Here is a 17,173-nt window from a genome sequence, read left to right on the forward strand (position 1 = left end):
TCGCCCACTCTTCCTCCATCAAGAGAGGCAGAATACCCTGTAAAGTGATCATTCTGAATTTTCTCGTTCCGACATAGCAGTTTAGATCCCTCAAATCCATTATAGCTCTTACTCCCCCATCCTTTTTGGGGATTTGAAAATATCTGGAGTAGAACCCCCTCAGTCTGTCCATCCATGGCACTTGCACTATTGCCTGTTTTTCCAGCAACACCCTCACTTCGTCCTGAAGCACTTGCGATGACTTGGTGTACTTCACACCCTGGAAAGGTGGCAAAGTTTTGAACTCTTATCGCGTAGCCATAAGATATAATCTTTAGTACCCACTGATCTGATGTTATGTTGTGCCACGCGTTGGCATGGCGTGCCAATTTGATGGATACATTGGCTAACACGAGACCGGTGTTGGGAGTCCCGGGTACTGTTCTTGGTGTTGCTACGTGCAGTTGCGGTGGATGGACCCGCACTTCAAAGAGACTGCTTTGTCTGGTCCTTCGCAGTCCTCTGACCCTTGGGCTTTTGATAATAGGATCTATTCTTCTGATAAGGCCTGCTTTGCCTCCTGAAATCCCTTCTATCTTGTCTCCCTGAGTACCGATTTTGTTGCCTCCCGTAGGAACGACTTCGAGACTGTTGACTAGCAGAGGACGTGGATGCCATGAATGTTTTAGCTGTGAACTTCATCTTCTTCCACAATTCCATCGTGTCATCTGTCGAGTCTGCAAACAGCCCTTTCCCGTCAAAGGGTAAATATTCTATCTTATCCTTCATTTCAGGCTGCAAGTTCGTAGACCGAAGCCAAGCATGGCGCCGCAATGTAATAGCAGTAGCCATTGCCCTCGACTCCGTCTCTGCCAGATGCTTGTATGTGCTCAACAACTGCCTGGTGACCACAGTAGACTTCTCATAGGTCTGCGCTAATGCCCTCTGCAGGTCCCCAGTGGACATAGAGGACGAGTCCTGGAAAAAAGTGTCCCACAGATGGTGGGCATAGCGTGTCATACATGCAGCATAATTTGCAATCTTCACTGCTAAGCTTGAAGTGGAGTACACCCTACGGCCTAGGACATCAAGTTTTCTCCCCTCCTTATCAGCAGGGGTAGTGTGGCGCTGAGCGCCCCTTGATGACGCACATTCTACTACTAAGGAATTAGGGTCTGGATGCTTCACCAGGTATGTGTTATCGTCCTCTTGGACTCTATATAAACTTTCCAGTTTTCTCGAAGTGGCCGTCGAAGTCCTCAAAACTCCCCATGCTGATTATGCGGCCTTTGAAATCGCCGGAATCATAGGCAAGGATACAGGGTGAGTAATTTTAGCCTTTGCATCATATTATATACAGGATCTTTTAGATCCAATACCGGCAACTTAACTTCTAGGCCCAAAGCCTCTGCCATCTCACGTAGCTGCGCATGGTAAGCCTTGAGCTCCTCCGAGGGAGAGATCGAAGTCCCCGGAGCCACCTCCTCAGGTGGGTCTGGCTCCCTGGGCTCATGCAAACTACCCCCATCAGTGTCAGATAAGTATGAAGTGTCTGTGTCACTGTTTCTGCTGCTTACAGCCTCATGGGCCGAAACACAACTAGCCTTAGGAACAACGCCAGAACGCGCTGCTGACATCGCCTCCTGAGGATGTATAGTCTCTGGATGATTTGTCAATGTTGGTTCCCTTGGGGGTAACCTGGAAACCAATGGACGTTGCTGTGCAAGGGACTGTTGAGCCTTCCAAATCTTATACTCAGCATAATCTGGTGGGTAAATCACTTCAGGGTTGTGCCAGAAACCACAGGTATGAGTAATGCGGTTTACATCCAATGATGTTGCTGTAGATGCATCAGTTGAACGTGCCAGAACCGGCACCGGTCGAGGTAAATTCTGCTGCTCCACCACAGGAGTCATCAGTTGCCTAATTGGGCTTGTGGCCGCTGAAATAAGTTGTGCGGTCTCTTGAGGGCGAATAGGCGCTCTTAACGGAGAAGCGGATGGAGTTCTAGGAACTTCAGTTGCCATCAGCTGATCCACAGCAAAACCATGAAAAGTGGAGGCCGACGGTGTGCCCTCACTAGAGTCCAATAAAGCCAGCAATGAAGTCCTCGCCCTTGGTAGTGCAGGCTGCTCTTCCATCCCGGTTTCACCAAAGTCCAAATAGTCCTCCGGTCGATAACCGCCTCTTGGAGTTGCTGGGGAATGAATTGGGGTCGGCGCCGGTGCTAAGTCAGCTGCAACTCGACGTCGAACCGCAGTCTGGAATGCACTCGGTGTCGAAGTACACTGTCCAGTTACTGCAATCATCGCCTCTTGTGCTGCTGAGGTCGGCAAGTCCGGTACAGCCGGTATCGAGTCGAACACCGTTGTTGATACCAACGGTCCCGTTGACGTCGACTGGGTCATCCTCGACACCATCAATGTCTGTTCCTTCTGCGGTACCGAAACATGTGTCTTCCTCGACATCGATCTCGACGTCGAAGGAGAGCCCTCTGATGATGAAGAACTCTGCAGCACCCAGGGCGACGGAGTAACCTTCAGAGTAGTATCCCACTGCTCCGAATCGCCTTGCAAATCTGTAGGCGAAGGAGTCTTACTATGGATCCGTGTTTTCTTGGATCTCTTTCTCGGCGGCGAGGATGTGCAATCCTCGTCAGTGGAGGAATAAGGTGCTTTCTTATGTTTGCGACGCTTCTTCTTCTCCACACTACCAGGTGTCTTAAACTCCTGATCCACTGTGGCTTTAGACTGCGAAGAGGCAGAGTCCACAACAGGAGGAACCGCATCCGATGCCACAGTAGCGCTCGACACCGACCTCGACGTCGAAGGTCCCGACACCAGCCTCGGTGTCGGGGGTCGAAGAGCATCTTCATAAAGTGCCGCCCTCAATCGCAGTGCTCGATTTTTCAAAGTTTGTTTCGAAAAAGAGCAACAGATTTTGCAATTTCCCGCATTGTGCTGCTCACCCAGACAAAGTAGACAGGCATCGTGCGTATCAGTAGTCGGCAACTTCGCTTTACAGTTAGTACAGCGTTTGAAAGTTGTTTTAACTGCCGCTTTAGACGCCATAGCGCCCAAGCGCTACACGGCCAAAAATAATGTCCTAATCAATCAACTTGCGGGAAAATCCAAACGCATAGTCGAAAAACAGTCCAAATCCAAAACCAAGCAATGATCCAATTCTGTTCCAGTCGTACCATGAAAATCAATCAAGTATCTGAGGAGCAATCGTTCCGAAGTTTAGACGCAATGGCGGTCTAAAAGAAACTGAGGAAGACACGCCCCAACTGCCTGTTTTGACGAAAGCACGATCACATGCAGGGCGGTTGGGGGCGTCGCGAGGAGCTAGTCAATCGGTCTGCGAGGTCCCTGCGCAGGCGCAGAACCCATTCTTTATGAATGCAACGGATCACCATCTAGATCTCCATATTACTGCGGTTCCTTTTAAGAAGGGATTGTGTCATCTTCAAGCAGAGAAAAGGCCTTATTCCATACACACCACTATGTGCTGTCTGCATAGTCACTCTACCCAATAGTAGGCTGGCACTATCAGCCTTAACGCTGCCAATGACCAGTTTTTTATTGAGGGCGGCGAGAGCTGAAGGGTGAAGAGTTCTGAAATTAGCTTTCCACTACACAGCTGAATGACAATGCCAAAGCCATCAGCTCTATCTTTTCAGTGTGTTAAGAACTTCTTCAAACACATTTTACTTGTATTCAGACATAGAATAATTCCATATGTTCTTAGTAGTTTTAGTTTTATTCTACCCTATGAGATAAAACTTTTGTTAATGCCCTCCTACCTTTGAAGGTTCATCTCGCAGAGCTGCCAAACGTCCCTTTTGTGGACGCCTTAACACCGAGGTACTATAGGAATCCATTTGACTGTCAGCTAAGGCTGAAGACGCCAGTGGGTATCTAAAATCTGGTACACTACCCAAATGTGGCCGACTGAAACAAGGGTAGATACCATCGTTAGTGTTAATTAGAGAATATTTCAGAAATTTACATGAAAGCAGTGAAAATCATTCATCTTTAAATATTTAGCATAGAGATATCTTCATTAATACTTACCTATGATGAAGGGATGGACCTCTGATCCTCATCTGGTCACTTTCAGCTCTCATTGCTTCAATATTTACTACTAACTGATCCTACAAAGAAAGAAAAAAAGATACACAAGGTTTCAAATAATTTTAGAACTATCTGCCTTTAAAATAATAGGCACACAAGTTTGATGTGCTCATTAAAATCAGCTTTTAAAACATCCTGAATGCTAGAGTTTGTTTATGAAATTTGTACACTGTCCCAAACTTCTGTCTCTGGGTGGTTTACAGCTACATAAAACAAATTAAAACAGAAATTAAAATCTTAAAAAAAATTAAAACCACAAGTCTAGTTAAAAAGCTTGGGTGAATAAACACGCTTTTAGTGATCTTCTAAAATGTGTCAGATAGAGAGGCTCCTATTTCAGCAAGGAGCACCCATCCTGTGTAGCCACCAGATGAACTGGTGGCAACTGCAGACAAATGTCTCCAGATGATCTCAACAGGTGATGGGTCTCATAGCAAAGAAGATGTTCTCTTAAATACCCTGGGCCTATGCAATATCAGGCTTTAGAAATTATAACCAACACTTTGTATTTTTCCCAGAAACTTATTGGTAGCCAGTGCAGTTCTTTTAATTTAGGAGTAATATGGTATCTTTGAGACTCTTCGAAATGACCCAGAGACCAACCTGGCTGCTGCATTCTGTACCAACCGCAGTTTACGGACTATATACAAAAGCACCCCCACATAGAGCACATTGCAGTAATCAAGTCTGGAGAATGCCCGCATATGTACTAAGGTTTTGAGGTCGTTTATCTCAAGCAATGGACACAACTTGCGTATCAGCTGAAGCTGATAAAAAGCACCTCTGGCCACTGCCTCAACCTGAGACACCAGGGAGATGTTTGAATCCAGAAGCACTTCCAGACTGCATATCTGTTCCCTCTGGGGAAGTGTGACCCCATCCAGAACTGGCAGGTCAAAACAGTTTCCTGAGTTCCGACCCCGCACAATAAGTACCTCCATCTTATTTGGATTCAGTTTCTTATCCCTCATCCAGCTTTAGGGAGGTTATGCCTTCTCCTGATGATATTGACATGGAGAAATCGATCTGGGAGTCATCAGCATACTGATAACACCCACAATAACAAAAATTTCAAAAATATTTCTGCCATTCCCACAAAAACTATTGTTAATCTTCATTTGTTGAATAGATCTTAATAGTTCTGAATAATTGTGATGCTTTTTGAGGAAGTGGCTTTTTGAGGAAATACTATGAGGCAGAAGGGTTACCCCAGTGGATAAGGGCCTGGGCTCCATTTTCACTCAACAGCTGCAATAGCTTTGCTGTAAAGGAAAAAAAGTCCAAATTTGGTAACATGACTAACAAAAAGAATCCATCATATGTAACTTCCATGCAGTAGGGATCTTAGCTGATGCAGCATGGTTGGTTATGAGATTCAGTGCCACAATCAGCGTTAGAATCTAAAGGAGATGAAAAAAATTGTCCAATTATTCATGTACTATAAATAATTAGTACAACAAAATTAGCTTCAAAGCATGTATATCTGCAATTCATTTAACCTTTTTATGAAGTTTATTCATGCTAAAATTGTGCATTTTTTAAATTACATGACAGCTGTGGCATAAAGTTGCATTTTTTCTTTCCTTCCAGCCAGTACCTTTTCATTTTGAAGCTCCTCAACTTGTTTCTTAGAGGTTTCAACTTCACGAAGAAGAGCATTCTGGAATAAAGTGAAGGTCACAAGTTCATTGCTACTTAAATTCAGAAAAAAAAATACTACAAAGCTGCAAACACCAGCATTTATCCCTTTGAGAGAAAACCTGTTATCTTTATTCTGTTGCTTGCTCTATTTGCATTTGCCTTTAGTAAAAATACACAAACTTGTTGGCCCTGCTTCTCAAACAAAGAATATTTCTTGGACAAGAGATTCTAGCACTTATACCATTTCTCTCCTATTTATGTAGTTCTTCTGTATAATAAACAATTGGACAAATACCCATTAAAAATTAAAAATAAAAATAAAGCACATTATTAAAATTGCCATTGCACTTCGGAAAACAACAACATTTGTAATTACTTTATCTTCCAGGGCAGCCATTCTCTCTTTAAGATGAAGCTGAAGTCTTTCATTGGATTCAGACAAAAGTTTGTCAACAGTATCAGATAATCGTTTGTTATGCTCTTCATTCATTTTCTCTCTTTGTCGAGCCTAGATGGGGGAGGGTAAGGAACAATAGCATTAAATCATCGGCAGTCGTATCTTCCAAATGTAGAGACACTAAGACAACTGTTTTTCAAGATTCTCTAATTTAGTGCAAGACATATCTTTATCTTTTCAAACCCTACAATTAGCCTATGTCCTATGTCAGGGGTTCCCAACCTGTGGTACTCCTGATGTTGCTGAACTACAACACCCATCATCTCCAGCCACAATAAATTATAACTGGGGATTGGGAGTTGTAGTTCAGTAACATCTGGAGTACCATAGGTTGGGAACCACTGTCCTATGTCATGGCTCATACTGTCCATACTGGACCTGCACTAGACAAATATCAATGTGATCTAGGGGATTGTTTATTATGATAGGAGTTCCAACCACTAGTCATTTGCTGCTATAAAACAGGTTGCTTACCTGTAACTCTTGATCTGGAAGTGATCTGTTGTAGGCATAAGGAGTGGTCTCTTCGCCTGTGCAGGGACCTCGCAGGCTGACTGAATAGCTCGTCATGACGCCCCACCCCGCCTGCACACGCTGTGCTGAGTTCGTTATCTTATTGTCTCTGATAAGTATTATTTAGAAATCTTGTTGCTTTGTTCCTCTCTATTTCTCCTGTAGAAAGATATGTTGTTTTCTCTGACACGAGGAGCCTAGCCGAGGTCTAAGTGCTGTGGCGGTCAAAAGGAAACTGACTAATGAGCGCCCAACTGTCGCATATAAACAGAGAATCGGCATGAGTGGACGGTTGGGTGAGCATGAGGAGCTATCTAGTTGACCCAAGAGGTTCATGCGCAGGCATGGAACCCATTATTCTAATAAGCCAACGGATCACTATCCAGATCTTCCAGATCAAGAGAACGATCGTTTGTCTACGTTTGCACCTGACCTGGAACTGTCTACGGACATAAGAATAAAAACGAGCTCTGATGGAAGTTAAAAAGACCTTTAAGCGCTGCGTAAAATACCGCGCTAAGCTCCCGTTGACGGATCACCATGACGCGTGCTTGATGTGCCTTGGAGAGGAGCACAATACTGCAGCATGTAACATTTGTTGCTCTTTCTCCAAGCAGACCAGACAAAATAGAGCTCTGCGCCTTCGAGCAGCTTTATACGATGAGGCGCTCCGCCCGCCAACACCATGGCCAAGTTCTTGCCCAGACTGACTCCCCGTCGATGTTGAGTACTCTGTTGACATCGGAAACTTCGGGGACACAATCGACGCCGATGTCGGCTACGGAGCCAAATGTCCACAGAGCTGCGCATCAGCAATCTAAAACCACGCTCACTGGCCACTCAAGATCCAGAGAGGGTGTGCAATGCTTTTTAAGCGGTGGTGCTGCTTTATCCACGGAAGCACTCTCCGAACCCATAGGCTAGTGCCCACGTTCTTTGTGCCTATGCTCTTTTTCAGAGACGTCTTTAGGCTTTTTAAATACACCCTCTCTGGATCGTGATTGCGTCCCTGAAGTTTTTTGATGTCAACCGAGCACTCGACATCGACGGGGAGTCTGGGCAAGAAGAACTCTGCCATGGTGTTGGCAGAGCGCCTCATTGTATAACGCCGCTCAAAGATGCAGAGCTCTATTCTGTCTGGTCTGCTTGGAGAAGGAGCAACAAACTTTATACACTGCTCTCCAAGACACATCAAGCACATGTTGTGGTGATCTGTCGATGGGAGCTTAGCATGGCATTTTACACAGCGTTTAGAGGTCTTTTTAACTTCCATCAGTGCTCGTTTTTATACTTATGCCAAATCAAAACACAAATCAAGTCCGTAGACAGTTCCAGGTCGGGGAAAACGTAGACAATCGTTCTCCTAAACAAAGTTTCACAAATCAAGTCCGTTAACAGTTCCGGGGTCAAGTCCAAATGTAAATAACCAAATCGCTATCCAAGACAAAGTCCGTATTCCAATCCAATTCTGCATTCCAAAACCAAGTAAGAATTAAGTAGAGTTATCAAATAACCGAGGAGCTACAACTACAAAGCTTGAATGCTAAGGCAGTCAAAGAGAAACTGAAGGAGAGACAGCCCAACTGCCCCTCTTAAACTCAGCATAGCGTGTGCAGGCAGGGCGGGGCATCATGAGGAGCTACTCATTCAGCCTGCGAGGTCCCTGCGCAGGCGCAGAACCCATTCCTTATGATTACAACGGATCACGATCCAGATCAAGAGGTTCACTAATAATGTACTCTAATTAGTCTAATAACTTTGCACTAAGAAGCCAGTTCACCCATCAAGTGAAGACTATTCCCATTTTTCTTTTTCTAGAAGACTGAAACATGGTTATTTCAAATGTGTACTTATGTAAAGCTTACTAACTCAGTTCAGTTTTACATAATTATGAAGCTACACTTTCCATTTCCAGGTTCAGACTTCATTATCAATTTGGGGCAATGGGGAAGAGAGACACTTGCCATCACCAGCTTTACATACCCTTAGTAATTCCTGATTTTTCTCCTCCAGCTGTGCTTCCATCTGCCTCAAACGTTCTTCAATGTTACCATGTCTTTCTTCAGCCTGCCATTTTCAAAATCAAACTGGTAATTAAAATCTGAGAATTCTACTCACTTTTTTGAGGTACAAACAAGCATACCATGCTTTATGCAGTCTGATATTTCTGTTCACACACCGCAAGATGTTTGATTGCCAATACCCAGCAAAACTTAGTGGATGGATTCATGTATTAAATGAGCAACTAATCCTTTGAACCCAGGACATCCTGCTTTGGTGACTGATGACAACTGAATGTCTTGGCAAAAACAAAACAAAAAACTTTGCATTCATTCTTACAGCAAAATAAAATGAATTCACATTGTTTCTTCTATATTTTCCCCCCACTGCCTTTCATTTTAGCACTTTAAAAAGCAAGCAGCAGCAAGCAGAAAAAAGGATGATTGTCCTTAATGCAAATTCTACCTTCCTAAGCTTGGAAGTACGTTCCAACAGTTTAGCATCTTTAGCTGCAGAGTTCCCAGAAGGCAAAAGGTCAGGCTACAAATGCCAATAAAGAACAGGAAAGGTAACAAGGGGGGAAAAAATTAAGACTGTAAAGGCAGCCAAGAACCCATTTGTAAGTATTAGACAGGACATTGCTTCAGGATATAATTTACTCCTGAACTACATAATACAATATATAGAGTTGACAAAAGAGCTGCTCAAGCAACTTCCAAACAATTAAAAACACATTATGAATTGTGATATTTTAAAGCCACACGAGGAGATAAATTTAAGGAACAATTATTAAAGCATTTTACTGACCAAAACAAACAAACAAAAGGAATACAGTGGCTAAGATACTGACAATCCCTACTCTCCCATCAGTAGGGCACGTGCGCTGACTGAGTGTGGAGAGCTTGCAGGCACTCCTTGCAAATGCACAGAGCCTACATGGCTCTTAAGAATCACATCTGCCTTGTAGGATGCTTCTCCCATAACTCCCAATGGGGGAAGCATCCTACAGTGATAACACAACCCTTAAGTGCCATGGAAGCTTTGCGCAAAGACAGGTTCTTCACACTAAAAGCCACCACAAATGCCCTGCTGATAGAAGAGCAAGGGCTGTGCAGTAGTTAAGCCAATAACAAAAAGATGAAGTCAAAGAGCAAATAATTTCCACTGTAGAAAAGCATATTTCTTACACCACTTCATATCATATTCCTACCTTAGTAAGTGCTGCAACTCTCTGGGCCAGTTCAGCCTCTACCTCTGGCAGAGTTTCAGCTTTTCTCAGAGTCTGTTGCAATTTTTGCTCAGCTAATTCCAGTCGTTCTTGTAACTGCCTATTCTTATCTTCACTCTAGAGACAAGATGGCAACATATTTGCTTATAGTAACTGCTGCAGACAAAATACAAGCATATTTCAGGTGTTAATTTAAACAGCTTTTTTAAAAAACTAATGAGAGGGAATCAACCAGTGAACAAACTAACATGCACGTATATAGCACACAGATTGTAACTGTAACTAAGCCAAAGTATGTGCAAATTAAGTAATTGTTATTGTTCCTAAATTCATCCCTGCCTCTGCTTCAGGGCTATCTCCAGGTTTGAGGGGGCTCTGCACAAAGTGTCCTAAAAGGCCCATTCCTATACTGGTTGTGCCCCCATGCTTATCGGACTTTTACAGGGCAGTGAACACCGAGGAGGCAGAGGCGGCAGCAAAGGTAGCAGCAGCACAAGACAAAAAAGGGGCAACAGTGATATCAGACTGGCGCTAACATTTAAATTCCTCAGTGCTCAGCCCAAAGCATCATGTCGCTCCACAGTGATGTGCTGTACTGAAGGCTTGGCAGTGTGGGAATTTAAATTGTCCAGGAAGAATTCTTACATGATTCGACTGAAACTGATCCAATCTGCAATTCCCAAGGATGTGGACCAGCTGGTTGGAGTGATATGGCCCACTACTTGTTCCCTAGTTAAGTATCATAAATGCTTCTCTGAGGGCAGGCAGGATTCCTCCTTGTCTTAAGAATACAATTATTAGTTTCTTAAGAAGCCAGCACTGGATTCCTCAGAGCAATTATAGGCTGGTCTCTAACTTCCCGTGCTTGGGCAAGGTGATCGAGAGGGTGGTGACTTCCTAACTCCAGCTTGGAGGAAATGGATTATCTGGACCCATTTCAAACCGACTTTCAGGTGGGCTATAGACTGCATTGGTTGGCCTAATGGACGATCTCCAAATCTCAGCAGCTTTCAATACCATTGACCATTATATCTTTCTGGATTGCCTGTGTGGGCTGGGAGCAGGGTTATCTCTAAAAAATTTCATCTATGTGAGGAATGAGTTTTGTTCTGAGCAGCAGTATCAAGGCAGTATGTGCACACATGCATCCAGGGTAGGACCTTCCTGATTAAACCTGGGCAGGATCTAAAATTAACTGAGCAGACCTCAAGATACATGTGAGCACGTGCAAACACGGACACCTTAGAGGGAACATTGGCTGGGAGTGGGAGACATCATTTTACAGGGGTTCTGCTCCTAGATATATCTTGGGCAGCATCCAGATGGTGTCACTTGGAAACTATTGCGCTACTAAACAAGAGCTTTTGTATGGAGTTTCACAAGGCTCCATGCTGTCTCCAATACTTTTCAATATCTACATGAAGCCACTTGGAAAGATCATCAGGAAATGGTATAACTTTCCTAAATGCCTGCTGGCAGGCAGTAATGATCTGGATGAGGGGAAACAAACTGAAGCTGAATTCAAGCAAGATGGAGGTACCGACTGTGAATGGTTGCAACTCAGGAGACAGATTAGAGATGCCCGATCGGAAAAGGGGTTACACTTCCTCAGAAGGAACTGGTAAGTAGTTTGGGAGTACTTCTGGACCCAGGCCTATCTTTGGTTTCTCAGGTTGAGGCAGTGGATAAGAGAGCTTTTTAATCAGTTTTAGCCAATCTGTGAGCCGCATGCGTTTCTGGGAGTCACCTAAAAACAGTGCTACATAGGCTGGTAAGCTCCAGGATTGACTACTGCAACATGTTCTATGTGGGGCTGCCTTTGTATGTACTCTGGAAATTTCCATTGGTGCGAACTGCAGCAGCCAGATTGGTCTCTAGGGTCACCCGAAGAGGCCATATTGCTCCTATTTTTAAAATGTTGCTCTCACTGCCCATTTATTTCTGTGCAAAATATAAAGTGTTCGTAATTACCTTCCAATCCCTAAACAGCCTAGGCTCAGGGTATTTAAGAGAATGCCTACTTCTTCATGAACCCTGGGGAGGTCCAGATGATCTTACGGCCACTCAAGATCGGACCTTCTCCACTGCTGTCCCGAGGCTTTGGAATGCACTCCCTGCTGGGGCAAGAGCTTCCCCTTCTTTAGCAGCCTTTAGAACAGCTTGGTTTGTTTAAGCAAGCCTTTGGCTAGCTGTTAGTTAGCTTTGCTGTTATTATTTTAATTGTTTTATGGTTTTAATATGACTTTATTAACTTTTCTATAAACTGCCACGAGACACAAGTTTTTGGCATCATATAAATATGCTAAATAAACAAACTGTGCACATACACCAGTCTGATTTAATTGTTGGTGCTTCTCCTGAGTGGGAACAGTGAAATCAGACTGGTGCACATGCTCCTTTACATTCCATCAGTGTCTGATGCTCGTACAGTACATCAATATACTGCTTCAATATACTGGGGCAATATACTGCTTCAGGGCTAGTTACTGGGGAGGTTTCCACTCCGCTCCAGCCTGTCTTCACCACTACCACCTCTCCTCCTCCTGCTGTGGCTAAAGAGTTCCAAGCGAGAATTTGTCATGATAGTGATTTGGTGGTGGGGAGTTTGAAAATTTGTTTTCAAGGGTTTAATTGCTCATTCCTAATGTTCCTTTAGGGTTTGGTTTTATTATCAAGCAGAGGAACCAGCTGAACATATTTTGGAATTGTAGACTTTTGTATTTACAGAAAGGTTTATAAGTTTAAGGAAATATTGAAATGAGCTATTATCTGGAAATCTCATCACATGTATGTGTTGCCTACTGACTATAAAGTGTGCCGTCAAGTCGATTTCGACTCCTGAAGCCCACTTGGCCCTGTGGTTTTCTTTGGTAGAATACAGGCGGAGTTTACCAGTGCCTCCTTCCACGCAGTATGAGATGATGCCTTTCAGCATCTTCCTATATCGCTGCTGCCCGATATAGTAACAGCGGGGATTCGAACCGGCAACCTTCTGCTTGTTAGTCAAGCATTTCCCTGCTGTACCATTAGGTGGCTTACTTACAGTTATTTGTAGCTTTAGTATAGATTGGTTTTTGATTAAAATAGTACTATATTTGTAATAGAATAGAAATTGCATTGGAATTGCAAGTCTGCAACAATAATTATCAAACCAACAAGTCTTGATAAAAACCAGAAGACACAAAGCTTTCAGCAAAATATCTTAACACATCAATAAAAATATTAAAGAAAATCATTCATGTTTCTCAAGTACTTATTGACCTGCTTCTTTCAATATTGCAAAGTTATATTTTCTATATTTCTCCATATCAAATGTATGCAGCACAGTGTGGGATGCTATCATAGGTTGAGAAATTGTTGTAGTATTTACTCAAATATTACCTGTCGGTGCAGAGAATCTTTATTCGCAATTTCATTTTCAAGTTTATCATTGAGGTCATGCACAGATGTAGCTTCACGTTGTGCAGCGAGGTAGCGTTTTTCAAGGGTTGTGATTCGTTCTTCCATGTCTTCCTTTTGAGCCATGGCCTAAATTATGAAAACTGCTTGTTAGAAGATAAAACAATACATGGTTCCTAGGCTTTATGAATTAGGTCTCAATTATGTTTAATAGGCAGTCTTGAAAATTGGGCGTGGAACCACAGTATGATCACATGGTCCATTTGTAGCAATGGCAGCTTCCATTTATTTCATGGCAGGATCTTGGCAGTATGTTTCCCATTATGCAGTGATTTGTTACTGATGTCATAGGAACATAGGAAGCTGCCACATCCTGAGTCAGACCATTAGTCCATCTAGCTCAGTATTGTCTATACAGACTGGCAGCGGCTTCTCCAAGGTTGTAGGCAGGAATCTCTCTCAGCCCTATCTTGGAGATGTCAGGGAGGGAACTTGGAACCTTCTGCTCTTCCCAGAGCGGCTTCATCCCCTAAGAGGGGGAAGGGATGGATTCCCTTCTCTTTGCAGCTGCTGTGCCATCTGAAAGATCCTCAGTTATACAGTTTTTGGAGACAAACAGTTGCACAGGGAAGGAGGAGTTAACAAAAATTGTTCCCACGTCCCCCACATCGCATAATGGACACTCTGGCTCATCAGCAGAGGGTTAGTCTGGATGTCTGCTTCGGTTACTAAACTGCTGACCCACACTGAAATCAGTAAAATCAATAGACTTCAAAATACAGAATTATCTGATTTTAAAAAGCTGATAGTGTCCAGAAAAACAGAAATGTTAAACATAAGGAATAAAACCAACTATAAATGCAACTTTAAAATTTACACTTTGAGAGATTAAGATAGCTGACTAAAATGTCATGGTATAATTAAAATATTTTTATATTGCTTTTCGACAAAACGTTCTCAAAGCAGCTTACACAACAAATGTGTGTGTGTGTGTGTGTGTGTGTGTGTGTGTGTGTGTGAGTGTGAGAGAGAGAGAGAGAGAGAGAGAGAGAATGAAAATGGTTCCCTGTTCCAAAAGGGCTCACAATCTGTTATATTAACTCTCCTGGGTGTGCCTTGGAATGTGTGTCCCAGCACCCAGCTGATTGGCTGGGCAGCGGACGCGCCTGATTGGATGAAGCACACCCAGGAGGATTAGTCGCCATGGCAGCAGGCCTGGTTGCGGAGGCCAGAGGCGGTGGCAGGCCCAGCCCGCCCATGGAGGCAAGGCCCAGGAGGGAGGAAAGGAAGTGCGGGGGCAGAAGTGGCAGTAGGGAGGAGAGGCGGCTGGGCCAGGAAGCGGAGACTGGGGCAGAAAGGGTGGGGGGAGAGGTAACTGCCGGCCCCAAAGAGTGCACAGATGCTCTATGCAGGGTTGGCTAGTCTAAAGAAGATCAGAAAGGAGACAACAGCAATAGCCACTGGAGAGACATTATGCTGGACTGAATAGGGACAATTGCTCTCCTCTGCAAAACAGAAGGGTAAAGGTAAAGTTGTGCTGTTGAGTCAGTGTCGACTCCTGGCAACCACAGAAACATGTGGTTTTCTTTGGCAGAATACAAATAGAAGGGAGCCACCACTTTAAAAGGTGCCTCTTTGTCCTGTTAACTCCCTTCTATCAAATCAGTTTCTTACCTCTCGTACATCTCTTTGTAACTTTGTATTCATTTCTTCAGATTTTATTAAATCTTTTCTAGCCGTATCAAGATCTTCTTCCAGTTCTGCTACTCTGTTAGAAAGGGCAGTGATACGTTCTTTCATTTGAGCCTGCTCCTTAGTTTGCTTCTCTATGATATCTTGAAGTTCTATAACTTTAGCAAGGTCTTCATCATGACTTAGAGAGCCGTTGGAAGATCTCTGGAACACAGAAACATAGGAAGCTGCTTAGAGAAGAGCGGAGTGGGGACGATGACTAATTTTGTGTTCTTTAAATGTTCAATACAGTAAGGTGTTTTTTCAAGTTAGTTATAGCTTGACTTGAAAAGTTCAAGTCAACCATCACGATTCAAATGTGGAGAAGAGATCACAACTAACGATCTGCTCCAACAGAAAATCTCAACTCAGAGTGAATCTTAAAATGCACACCCCAAGATGCACAAACATACAAGGAGAAAGTACAGAAGAACCTCATTAATCGCAAACTCGCCATCCTTGTTTTCACATATCCGTAGTCAGGTAATAGACACCCGAACTCAGTATATGTGGGGGCGGGGATTTTAAAAGGGTTAAATCCACATATATGTGGGTCAGGGATCTCCATTTTGACACTGTGAGCCATTTGATGGCTCATTTCCCACAAAAATTGGTTAAAAATGGTTATTTTCAGCCAGTTTTCTACTCCTGAGGGCACAACGTGACTGCTATGGACCAATGAACAAGGTAGGCCATTTCCCCCCACATTTCTGGAGCGCTTTACTGCATTTTTTTAAGAAAGGGGGGAAATTGGTGATTTTTGGCCAATTTTCAACTTTTGGGGGGCATTTCTAGACTGCTGGGAACCTGTGGAGCATGGCAGACCACCCTCAGCTGCTTTTCTAGGTCATTTTACCCCATTCTTTGATGGCGGGTGGGGGGAACCAGTCAAGAAACAGTGATTTTTGACCAATTTTACTGTATGGGAACCTAACCCCCACAATCCTATTGCCTCAATAACCCAGTATTCGCCATTTCCATATCTGCGGTAGTAACGGAGAATGGAACCCCCGCAAATACAGAAGTTCTCCTGTAACGAGTAAACTGGGTTGCACAAATTTATTTGAAAATGGGGTCTTATCACCTGAATAGCTCTTAAAAAGAACAAGAGTCTTGGTCAGGCAGATACCACATTCAAAGGAGTGTGGGATATAGCTTAATTCATTACTTTCTCAGTGCAGTGAAGGGGAGAAGCATGCACACCTGAGACCGGAACCTTGTTCAGATTCCTCCCCAAAAGTAATAACCAAATATATTAGTGTAAAATAGTAATGACCCTATGAAAGCATGTTTGGTACTCACCTTCCCATTAGTACTAGGTGTATTCTCCTGATCATGATTAATATCAGGCATTCCATCAGCTTGTGTTCTTTTCTGATTGCTCTGTTCTTTCAAAATCATTAACTGAAAGAGGAAATGTAAAGACAACCAACTGATAATTATACAGGGGATATACACTTTGAAATAGAAGACTACTACTATGAATGTATAAATTCTACTTTATTAATACTACTAATAGCAGTAGTATTACTACTACTAATAGCAGTAGAAATAGAAAGAATCTTTAACAACAAATTTCAATTATTTACAGCGACAATATTTCTAAAACTGGGAAGACTGCACACAAGAATAGGCAAAGACAGCCTGACTGATATGGCAGTTGCAGGAGAGCTGGTCTTGTGGTAGCAAGACACAATTTTAAAACAGAATTAGAACATTCGCTATAATTTATCAAGAAATATGCCAGCAATGAGATAAGAAAACTCTACCTATAAATAGGAACATAGGAAGCTGCCATCAACCGAATCAGACCATTGGTCTATCTAGCTCAATATTGTCTACACAGACTGGCAGCGGCTTCTCCAAGATTGCAGGCAGGAATCTCCCTCAGCCCTATCTTAACCCAATAAGCCCCTATGAACAATACTTGACACGATCTGAGATCTAAGGAACAAATGCCTACTATTTTATTGCCTTGATTCTATGCGAACAGCGACTCTTTGTCTGAATGGGTCCATGCCTTACACATAACACCCTCCTATCATGGGTTGTCGGGCCAATTCCTATAATATACTTACATGGAATGTT

At 43.3% G+C, this 17,173-nt stretch overlaps 1 protein-coding gene across 16 annotated transcripts in view; it reads right to left on the reverse strand.

Moving 5' to 3' along the window:
• The window catches only part of PPFIA1 (PTPRF interacting protein alpha 1), a 137,981-nt gene that overhangs the window by 66,188 nt on the left and 54,620 nt on the right, over window positions 1-17,173 (reverse strand). For 12 of the 16 annotated variants that reach the window (XM_053265548.1, XM_053265541.1, XM_053265592.1 and 9 more), the window contains exons 6-15: window positions 16,388-16,489; window positions 15,029-15,250; window positions 13,337-13,483; window positions 9,938-10,072; window positions 9,193-9,267; window positions 8,710-8,793; window positions 6,133-6,264; window positions 5,713-5,775; window positions 4,056-4,135; window positions 3,785-3,932 (exon numbers count right to left, since the gene is read on the reverse strand). In XM_053265548.1, coding sequence (XP_053121523.1) covers window positions 3,785-3,932; window positions 4,056-4,135; window positions 5,713-5,775; window positions 6,133-6,264; window positions 8,710-8,793; window positions 9,193-9,267; window positions 9,938-10,072; window positions 13,337-13,483; window positions 15,029-15,250; window positions 16,388-16,489 — 1,188 coding nt within the window. The remainder of the gene's footprint in view (window positions 1-3,784; window positions 3,933-4,055; window positions 4,136-5,712; window positions 5,776-6,132; window positions 6,265-8,709; window positions 8,794-9,192; window positions 9,268-9,937; window positions 10,073-13,336; window positions 13,484-15,028; window positions 15,251-16,387; window positions 16,490-17,173) is intronic. The other 4 variants (XM_053265582.1, XM_053265573.1, XM_053265638.1 and 1 more) reach the window with 1 other exon arrangement.

This window comes from Hemicordylus capensis, chromosome 1 (assembly GCF_027244095.1).
Source record: "Hemicordylus capensis ecotype Gifberg chromosome 1, rHemCap1.1.pri, whole genome shotgun sequence".
Taxonomy (NCBI): domain Eukaryota; kingdom Metazoa; phylum Chordata; class Lepidosauria; order Squamata; family Cordylidae; genus Hemicordylus; species Hemicordylus capensis.